The sequence below is a fragment of the Bidens hawaiensis genome, unplaced genomic scaffold (genome assembly GCF_021521415.1).
Source record: "Bidens hawaiensis isolate Kalapana, Puna unplaced genomic scaffold, B.hawaiensis_p1.1 tig00002414_1, whole genome shotgun sequence".
In the NCBI taxonomy this organism is placed as follows: domain Eukaryota; kingdom Viridiplantae; phylum Streptophyta; class Magnoliopsida; order Asterales; family Asteraceae; genus Bidens; species Bidens hawaiensis.
In genome coordinates this window covers 3,353,672-3,364,750 of record NW_027491131.1, presented here as the reverse complement: position 1 = coordinate 3,364,750, position 11,079 = coordinate 3,353,672, and the positions used below count along the sequence as shown (strand labels likewise).

The window sequence follows — 11,079 nt, the reverse complement described above, 5'->3', positions numbered from 1 at the left end:
CACAAATGGAGCCTGAACGACACAACGGAGCCCGAACGACACAAACAAAGCCCAAAAGGAATGAACGAAGCCCAAAAGGTACAAAGAAGCCGAAAAGGCATAAATGAAGTCCAAAAGACATAAAAGGGAGCCCAAAAGACACAGACTGAGCCCAAAAGGCCTAAACGGTGCCCAAAACGTCAAGTTTTCAGTTGCAAAAGAAATTAAAAATGTATTAAAGTTGCATAATTGGCCAAACCTCAGGTATAAAAATGACAATTAATTCAATGTTAAAAGCAGTGAGAAATTAAAAACAAAAAACAAAAAGGTTGGTTTTTTCCTGATTAAGGCCAAAATAGATAAAATTAGCGAAATGTGCGAAAATGACACGATTATTTAAAACCGTTAGGTGTTTGGTACAAAAAATTTAAAAATTGTACCGAAGTTGCGTAGTTAGCCAAATCTCATGTATGAAAATGACATTTAACTCTTCTTATAAAAAAAAACTTAGTGCTGTAAGCTGTTAATTCAGTTATTTTTACACATCATCATAAGCAAACCGTAAAAATCAGTAGCAACCATAATGATCCATCAGTTTCTCGTTGGTTCAATTGTACCACATCAATTTTTTGTGCTCGTTCAACTATGATTCGGTTATTTTGTTTTTTTTACTCACCAATATGTAAATATTATAAACAAGATGATCTGTCCATAGAAGAATAATCCGTTCAAAAATATTTATACGCATTCATCCGTTCTTATTTCAGCAAAATGATCGATGATTGAGTGTTAGCAAACTCCAAGTGTTAGTATTGAGTTATAGTTTCTTTAATATACATGCATAGATGATATATATCCTGTGATTTTTAGTTCAGTCATCATAAAAATCCTGTGCAGAAAAATGGCCACCCATCATTGCTAGCTGCATGTTTTCAGATGGCTTCCAGTGCCTCTTCCTTTGATTTATAAACCAGTTATTAATTTGTTTTTGATCTAGTCCAGTTGATTCTGCTAATGATATTTTATCAGCTTCCTGCATCATTCATTTCTAAAACATTATTCTTAATAACATTGATTTAATACTACATATATCATAGATGCTAGTGATGCTATAAACAAATATAAAGTAAATTAATGAAGTTTTGAAAATTAAACAATGGTTAATAGAAGAACTCCACTTAATAAAATATGGGTTAGGAGTAGATATAAAATATGGTTCAATGCATTGTAAACGGCCATTTACCCTTTTGTAAACGATTGTTTACAGTTAATTAGTGGTGTATCATGTCTAAAAGTGGTGTCTGCTTTTAGAAATGATACACCACTAATTAACTGTAAACGATCATTTACAAAAGGGTAAATGGTTACAATGCATTGAACCACTAGTTAGCTAGTGTAGAAATCGCGGTGGTGTATTAAGCCTAGGTTCCAATAAAATAGCTTATAAAGGATTCACCGGATCTATTAAATGAGCTGTGCTAATGGACTGAACCCGACACGAACCCGAAATGTTATTGTATTTTTGCATATAAGTATTATAAAATTATAAATTTAGAACTAAAATTGTATATAATATAATTACATTTAAATTATGAAACAAACATCATGCTCACTTTTTTATCTTCTAAAGTTTATCATTAAAAAATTAATTAGTTTAGTTTATGACATAAAAAACCTATTTTAAAAAAATAAATTGACTAGATGGGTTACCAGCGATCAAACTGAAAATGACCAGTTTAGCTAAGTATGTTTGCAGGTTAGACCAGAAACCGACTCCTTACTAGATTCGTGTTATGTTTGAAATATACATCCCCATGATTTTGGGGCTTAAAAAAAATTAAAAAAGGTATAAGTTGGTTACTAAGGGTGTGTTCCGGATTTGCTTATTTAAGTCAAAAAGGACTTTTTGTTAAAAACACTTATTAACTTATGGCTTTTTTTTAAAAGAGTTTCTAAAAAAATGTTTGAATTAACTTATATAGCGCGGAAAGCCAAAATGAGTTTTGAGGGTTTGAAGGTATAATAAGTAAATCAAACACAATGAGTTAATAAATTACACTTTTTCAAAAAACTTATTAACTTTTTAAAAAAGTCAATAAGTTATAAGGAGACTCAATTATGCAATCCCAAACACCACCAAACATAGTGAATGATAAGCATGGTAAACAATTTTTATTCGAAGTTAAATTTGGGATAATATTTGGTACCGTAGGGTAGGGCCATTGGTAATGAGAATCCCACCATTCAAGCAAAATTTGTCTTGCTTCATTTGGTAGCTTCCCTTTCTTCTTCTTCGAAAACTCATGTTTAAGTGAACTTATACGACCTCCAAATCTCCTTAACAATGTATCCTTTAGTTCCTGCTCTTCTCTACTCACTTGTGTGTTTTCGTTTTCGGTCTCTCCTCCGCTAAATTCTTCTTCGGATGATACTATTCCGTCATCTACAACATAATTAAGTCGGATAAAGATATGACATACAACTATACGTAAAGTGACATAAGTCTTAGGGTGTAACGAGCTGAGCCGATCATGAGCTTCTCGATATAGGCTCGTTATAAAAGTTCTAACAAATAAACAGCAAGTTATCTCAATTCCCAAACAGCCCTTCACACTACATTGTTTTATGAACCAAATAAACAGTTTTCAAACAAACACCGGCACTACTAAAAAAATAGATATTTGCTACCGTCAAATTCGTATCAAACTGACTAATAGGGTTCGTAGATACAAGTCTCGTAATAGGGTGTAACGGATTTGCTACTAATAGGGTTCGTAGATACAAGTCTCGCAAACACCCATTTTGCTGCGGATTTGCTACTAATAGGGTTCGTAGATACAAGTCTCGTAGCTAAAGTCCTCACCAAATCATTTTTTTTTCTCTGATGACAGAAATGATTGTTAATAGATCATATATTTCTTAACTAGAGCAATTATGAAAAGAATACAGTAACATGTGTTTACAAACCGAACCGAACGGATCATTTATAAATCAAGCCAAAATTGAACAGGGCATTTTTCGATCGAACATCAAGCATTGCTTATTTCTTCTTCACTTTAAAATTTTCAATGAGAAACAAGTTTAAAGTTGTAAATAATATTATATCTTAAATGCAAATTAGTAGTTTTTAGCCAAACAATCCAAGCAACAAGAAAAGGTACGCTTTGTTCAATTCGATTCAATTGGCTCATTTACAAACGAAGCCAATATCAAAAGATCACTTTTCAAGCATGTTTCAAACGGGCGACGAGCAGTTTGAACTACCTTAGTTAGACCAAGCATAGTGTGGGAAATGCCCCAAACGTCAAAATGGCCATTGATTGGTTTCACTTCTAGCTTGGACCTACCATCATTTCATCAAGCGTCTTCTTCATGACGTTAGGAGCTTTTTTGAAGCTCAAAACGCCAAGCGAGATGGTATTCCCATTGGTTCAACGTTTTTCACAACGTTACCTCTACGCTTGTTCTTACATGATGGAGATAAATTGGATAGAAGGAATATTACAAGATAAGCAAAAGTAGTATGTGACAAGTGCATGTTAAGTCGTATCAATGCCAGTAACATGTAAGACTGGGTGATTGACGGAAGTGTGGGTATACCCCACCATCAAATCAAACTGTCAGCCCACCCATTAGACAAAGTTGACAATTTTTTACTCATTCCCACACGTCTCACACACAAGCATCAATGATCAAACCACCTCCTGATATAACTAAAAAGTGTATAATGTCACTGTCGAACTTTGACTAACTCATTCTTTAATAAGCTCGTTACAGTTTAGCTAAAAAATAAATAATAGAAAAAGATTAAACAAAACGTGATTGGTTGGTTTGAGGTGAGCCCCATCTCATTGATATAATTTGGACGGTAATGTGTTGGCGCTGGTGGGTTTATTGTTCTTCTTTTACAAGCTCATTTTTGTGTTTGGCAATGACAAGGCTTTGACACCGATGGGTTTAACTCCTAGCTTTCATAGGCTCGTTTTGGTGTTTGGTGATGACATGGCTTTAGGCCTCTAGTTTTATAGGACCTTAATATAAAATAGATGTTTGTATTACGAGTTTTTGAAAACGGGTTTTTTTTTAGAATTAACTCAGTAAGACCACAAATTAAAAAGGAACATCACGTACTCATGATTATTACGCATATCATCCCTATTTCATAATTTATTGATTGTATAAAAATATATATTAGATGATGCACCATGGAAATACAATTGCATGCAATTATGCAAAAGTAGAATAGCACATAAGTAGGCCCCACATAAAGACACGTCGGCCACCTGGAGGAATATTCCGGGATTGAATTGACAGGTAAAGCCACCCCACCACCACCACCACCACCACTAGGTGGTGCTTGTGTGAGGCTACCTAGGGTTCTTTTCTAAAAGCAGGCAGCTAAAAATACGGGAGTCCATTTGAACAAATTTTGGAACACACTCCTCATGCATAAGCCATGTAGTGTAGTGATGTAGGGTTACAAATTTACAATCCATTAAGGGAGAGTAGCTATATAAATAATAATAATAACAACAAATTGGACTTAGGACATCATTGTTCTTCCCTGCTTCATTTTCCGCTGAAAATGCGTAGGAAATCACTTTTTTCAACATATTTTCAACAAAAACGGGTATGTGGAAAAAAGGTTCGGTACAAATGTTTTTCTACGCATTTTCAACACACTACCTACAAAAATATATCGTTGAAGGTTTCAAACACATTTCCAACATAAATAATTAAAACATTTATTTTATCTTTCTTACGTAATTCATTACTCTTTTCTATACATGTACTTTAACAAAATACACATTAATTTATAAAGCGTTGAATAGATCTTAGTATCGACTAAATTAAAATACAATATGGTCCATAAATATAATCAAACAAAATAATATACGTTCAAAGCGAGGCTTAGCCTTGACTGGCATCTAGAAACAGTGGCTAAATTTTTGTCTGCAGGTTTATTTGGTGTTGCTAGATTGGTTGGTTTTGAATGTTTATTTTGACACCGGTTGGTTTTCCATGTCTGTTTTGGTAATTGTTCAACAAAATAAAAAAATATAAATGCTTTGTATTTTAAAGATACGTGTATAATTTAGTTTGAGGTTAACCACTGATTTATACACGATGTAAAGAAAGAAAATAAAAAACTATGAGATAATTGATCGAATGATAAGTATATGAAATGAATCATTTACTATTGTTCTGTAATGGTTAACCTATGAATATTCAATGAATTATTATTTTATGTTGTTTGCTAAACAAGATAAGACGAGCCAACCTAATTACTATGAATATGATTATATACATGCTTATCTCATCCTGATTACTAATTTGTATATCATACGTACGAACCAACCCAAAAACAACACCCAACGCAAATTCCGTTGTATCAATAAAAGTGTTGACTAAAATCGAAACATTTCACTCAGAAATAATGAGTTAATATAAGCCGGTTTGGATAAGCAAAATCTTGAACACATTCGAAACAACTTAATGCTAAATTGAAATTCATAACACAAAATGCATATAATTAAATCCCAAACATATGTTAAATTTACTAGTTTACCTTGAAAGCATGCAAATAAAAGTACACAAAACAATCAATGCACGTGATTATATGCCTTGTATGCACAAATACATGATTTAATCGGCTTAAAGTAGCACGCACACAAGGCTAGCAAAGAACAATCTAAACATCACCAAAAGTTAACTTGTACTTTGGGTGTATATATATAATAATAGTTCTCAAACTCTTTTTTAAGTGTCCAAAACAATTCTTTTGTCACAAAACTGGATCACTTTACTTATTATAATGGCTTCCAGCATTGAAGGCTGCTTATAAAGTTAAAGATCATGAGACAAACAGAAGAATATTTCTGTCAAAATTAATTAAAAAAGGGATAGAACAGATTTAAGTTTGAGAGATCCATCATGTACTAATTGGTTTAATTTACTATTACTACAAATGAGATCAACAGAAACTAAGTATAAAACCTTAACAAGAACTTCTTTTGGAATGTTTAATTTCTTATGATTTGTTCACAAACAGGACCACATGATCAATATTCAATAGGGTGTCAACTTAACTACAAACAGACACATTTAACACAATTTCCAATGAGTTGTGTGAATTTATAAGAAAACATATTAACACGAAATTTACGGGTTTAAATTTATTCTAAGTAAATGGTTTCGGGTTGAACCCACAAACACGTATATGTATAGGTTAATGGATTCTGTTCAGGTTTATCCATCTCTCTTTTTTTTAATACTTTTTAACTTAAATCTTACGTCAAAATTTAAAGATTAAACGAGAAAGTGATCGACATCAACGTGTATAATTTAAACGTAATTGTTTTATATACATTCATAGTTTTAGTTTAGATTGTTGGTTATTTTGACTGAAGTTAATATTTATATTTCATTTTATGCCTCTAATTAATATGTTCGTAAATTTGACAGATATAAGGCCTTTGTAACCAGAGCACGTAACCCATAAATAGATGTTTATCTCTATAATTTTGGTTTTATATAGGTACTCGGGATACCCCCTAACTTTTTAATGAAGTGAAATTTTGTATATTGTATACTCCAAGACTTTAAGACTGGTCAATTTTATATTAATGATAAATTTAAATATACTAATACGAACAACAGTCCGACCAGTTGAACCAGCAAACCACCTATATAGCCGCCTATAGCCGGTTCAACCATTAGTTACTAAGACTTAAGTAAACTTACAACTAATAATAAACGTAACACATATAATTGAGGTAAAGTTATAATTTCATAAAGAGAAATAGATATATAGCAAACAGTTTTTCAATAATAATAATAATAAGTCTAAAAGGAGTTAGATGAACATACCTATACATAAATTGCTAAGTTGTGCTTCAATATTATTGAGGAAAACAGTAGCTTCATCAAAAGGCCTTGCCAGATCAGACTTATATTTCATTAACACTTGACTGTACATCTCCTACACAATCAAATACAGCATATAAAATTTGTTCATCTAATACGTTCATAATATATGCAACTAGCTAAACATGATAATAGATATAAAAATCGAAAATTATATAAACACGAACCATAAACTCATCAAGCTCAGGATCCTCTCCTAAGCAAGTGGAAACGACACCGTTTGTATGCGAAACACCATTTTCTTGACGGATTTCCTCTAACAAATATGCTATTTCCGGTGGCGCGCCTAACTGTATAACAAAATATACAACGATAAGTTTTTTCAGATTGACGATTAGTTAGTTACAATAAGAATAAGTTGTATTTTCTGTTATACAACTATTGTCACGCGCTTACAGTCAAATTGATTACTATGACTGTAAATGCATGACCATAAAGAAAAACCTTAATAGAGACGAGTTAAGCACGAGTTGGACTAGTCTTGAGCACTGCTAGTTTTAATTAATTTTATATATTTTAAGAAAAACATTAAATGAGCCTAATATCGTCTTGAGCCCTTGTAGTCCCTTAAAAAAGCCAAAGATCGGCTCATGTATGAACGAGCTTCTCATATAAGGCTCGAGCTAGAGCTCAATAACCAAACGAGCATTTTTATTGATCCGAGCTTAACTAGCTCTCGAGCAGCTTCTAGTTTCATTAGATATCGTTGTGAGCTTACCGTCACAGTCACCGATTCATATGAATCAATTTCAAAACTAGTTTGATGATAAAAAGTGGTTGACTGTGGCGATTATAAGCTCGCGACGATAAAGGAATAAACAAAAAGCGGATAACAATTAGGTTTAATATCAATAACCTTTCGACAATCGATAAACGCATCGAGCAACTGTGGATACAAAGGATGCGAAACAATCTTCGCTTTGATCATATCATCACAAGCATCAACATGATGATCATCTTCATTAAAGTTATTATTTATATTCTGATCAAACATCAGGTGATCAGTTTCCGGTGAAACAGTGTAATCGGTGAAACCACACATCTTTTCCATATAATAATAATAATAATAGTAGTAGTAGTATTTGTGTAAAAGAAGGAATGACTAATGAGAATGAGAGAATGATGATGAGTTCTAAATATGAAAGAAGAAGGATAGTTAGGGTTTTGCTTTGGACAATGCTCTTTGGATTTGGTGGAGAGAGAATGGAAGCAAAAGCTTGTTGGGTGTTGTGCTTGTGCATAGTATAATCCTTGAGGAAACTTTAATATTATTCTGTAAGAGTATAGTCGGTTCGCTATATTTATATGAGTGAGTTTGTAAATCATATAATATGGTTATTAGTGGTTGTTAGTTAAAATCGCACTGCCTATGTAAGGGTGATCTAGCACTTTAATAACAAGTTCAACAAGCTCCGCAACAAGCAACCTAATGAATCATGGAACCATATGGTTATAAACAATATAAACTAGATCATATGTATGTAAAACAATTTTGATCTTATTGTTTTACATATATATGATGTTGTAAGCTAAAGTTGGTTCTAGACAATGAATATATGCAGTTGCAACATGTAACCAGTTGTTGTCTTTCTTTGAGTTTCTTATGCTTGGTTTGAACGAAACTATAATAGTCGAACCGTATTAGGACCGTGGGATTTGTTGTGTAGTTTTCTGGACGTTTGACTGTCCGGTTAATATGTGGTTAATCTAGTCATGAAAATAAGCTCATGAATAGTTTATGTAAGTTAGTCATGAAACTAATTAATATGATTTAAAAGCCCTAAGTTTTTCTTTTGAACGGCTGTAGAAGACAAAGGATGTCCAACAAGAAGAACTATCATTTAAAGATTTATTGAAAAATGTAAAAAATTTATAGTGACATTAGTTAAAACGTTTTTATCACCTTAAAGATAATTGCATGTTTTTACTATTTGAATTATTGTGATAGATTTGGCCCGACTGCCTTTTTGCCTTTTCTTATACCTATTTTTGTATCCTTACAAAGCAATTATGTTACGTGTTATCATTTTATTTTGAGAAAACTGTGGTTTTTCATGTGGTTTGTCCAAATATGTGGTTTAGTCTAATAGTGTCAAATCTGTGATTTTCATTCGTATGGTTTCATTTCACTTGCAATTAAGCCCGACCCCACCAACCATGTTAAGTCTGATCGTTAAACTCATCAGCGTGCCCCTCACGTCAGAGCAATTTTGTCCTTTTTTTCCCCAAATACACCTCAAGCCCTCATATGAGGGGGCTTGCGAATTAGAGTTGGGTTTATTTGGGGAGAAAAAAGACTAAATTGCCCCTCATATGAGGGGCAAGCTGATGGATTTAACGACCAGACTCAACTGGGTTAGTAGGATCGGGTTTAATTGCAAGTGAAATGAAACCTCATGGACAAAAAGCACATATTTAAAACTATTTGACTAAAACTGCATATTCGAACATACCACATGGAAGAAAACCACAATTTACTCTTTTATTTTATTTTATATTAAATTTACAGTTTGTGTTCAAAACCTATTTCATAATGTGGTTGTAATTATAAGTCCTGAAATAATGGTTTAGATATAGAATTATAATAATCACGTAATACATTTGTATATGTTCGACAAAAAATTACTAACCATATATTGGATAAACATAGAGGCGCCGGTGTACACAGAGGTGAACGATCATATAATTGTCTTGTGTATCCTAGTTAAAATAAAAGTTAAAAATATTTGTATGACTCTTGAAATTATCTCTTTAAGCTGGTCTTGTAATTAACATTCCACCATAATCATAAAAGTTTTATATATGTAGCATACAAATAAAGAGATAATTAGTTCATGCACATACAACCACCATACTTAATAACAATCTCACATATAATAATGTTATCAGTAGAAGTTAAAATTTACACAAACCATATATCTATCCCTTAGAATATAGAAATTGCTTCTAGTGAAACCCAAAGCACCATAAACGTCTTATCCAATCAAAAAAGCATATCAGACACAAATACTAAAAGGGAACGAAGTCTAAATAACATAAAACGCAGAGTACTTCATGCACATAGTTTTAACACATATCGACCATGAAGATTTTTTCGGTAGTCGAGCTACGTCAACTTTAGTTAAACAAGTCTACTTGGGCGCTAGGCTCAGCTTATTTCTTCCTAACAATCTGAAACTAGAGCTAGAGCTCAGCCAACTCTTGACTCAACCAACCAACCCATTTGTTTTTTAAAATTTTATTAAAATCAATATACTTAATTACATACATGGCGAAGTTATAAACAAACTCAGTACGAGTCAAACGAGCGAGCGAATGAGCATAGATTTATGTGAAACTAGGGATTAGAAATATTAAAATTGGACTATATATTTATTGAATTATATATAACTTGCGAACATTAAAACCTGAGTGGAAATAGTAAAATTGGACTATATATTTATTGGATTATATATAACTTGCGAACATTAAAAACTGAGTGTAATTTAAACGAATAAAATGAGCAACAACCTCTAGCTTGTTTACAATTCAAATTTTTACCAACAAATTCTTTTTCAAATCTTTAAATAACCATACTCTCCTTTTTATGTAACTGTATTTTTTTTTCTAGCTCTTGCTAGTTCGTAATAATAAAAAACGTTAAAAAAAATAAAAAAGAATGTTAGAAATGATTATTCTCCCAGTATTTTAAATAAGTTGTTAAGGTGTATTTAAGCAAAATCAACACTAACTATAATGACGTGGCAGTAGACCACACCCACAAAATGAGAAGATCAAGTGATGATATAAAGAGATGCCTCATTGTAGAGTCAATACTCATCAGTAACACTTTTATTAAAAATTATTTGACTTTTAACGCACAAAACACGATTCTACTTAAGCCACATTCAAGCTAAAAGAAGAACAAATCTTATCGTAAATTTCATAAAATACCATGGAAATTAGAAAGTTGTAAATAAGTTTGACTCATCTTTTAACAAGAATAAAGTGGTGGATGATTAAAAGGATTAATATTGTTATTTTTATAGTTACAAAGCTTATAATTAGCAAGGATTAACTAAAGAATATGAAGAATTCTGTGTGGCATGATCGGTTTTGTTATGTGTTAATGGATCATCACAAATTAAACAGCTTGTTTTATTATATACATGATTTGACAACTAAATGGGTTAC

At 32.1% G+C, this 11,079-nt stretch overlaps 1 protein-coding gene across 1 annotated transcript; it reads right to left on the bottom strand.

Moving 5' to 3' along the window:
• Positions 1-588: 588 nt before the first annotated feature.
• On the bottom strand, positions 589-7,948 carry LOC143619174 (homeobox protein knotted-1-like 6). Its single transcript, XM_077091172.1, has 5 exons — positions 7,763-7,948; positions 7,074-7,196; positions 6,850-6,961; positions 2,187-2,422; positions 589-1,012 (listed from the first exon to the last, which is right to left on the bottom strand). Exons 1-5 carry the CDS (start codon positions 7,946-7,948, stop codon positions 851-853), a joined length of 819 nt encoding a protein of 272 aa, XP_076947287.1. The 3' UTR covers positions 589-850.
• Positions 7,949-11,079: the final 3,131 nt, after the last annotated feature.

Excerpts from the sequence above, each read along its gene's own strand:
- LOC143619174 (XM_077091172.1), bottom strand. The coding sequence starts at position 7,948 with ATGTGTGGTTTCACCGATTACACTGTTTCACCGGAAACTGATCACCTG. Across the intron at positions 6,962-7,073 it reads CTGAGCTTGATGAGTTTATG|GAGATGTACAGTCAAGTGTT; the intron begins GTTCGTGTTTAT and ends TTGATTGTGTAG. Across the intron at positions 1,013-2,186 it reads ACCAATGGCCCTACCCTACG|GAAGCTGATAAAATATCATT; the intron begins GTACCAAATATT and ends TGAATGATGCAG.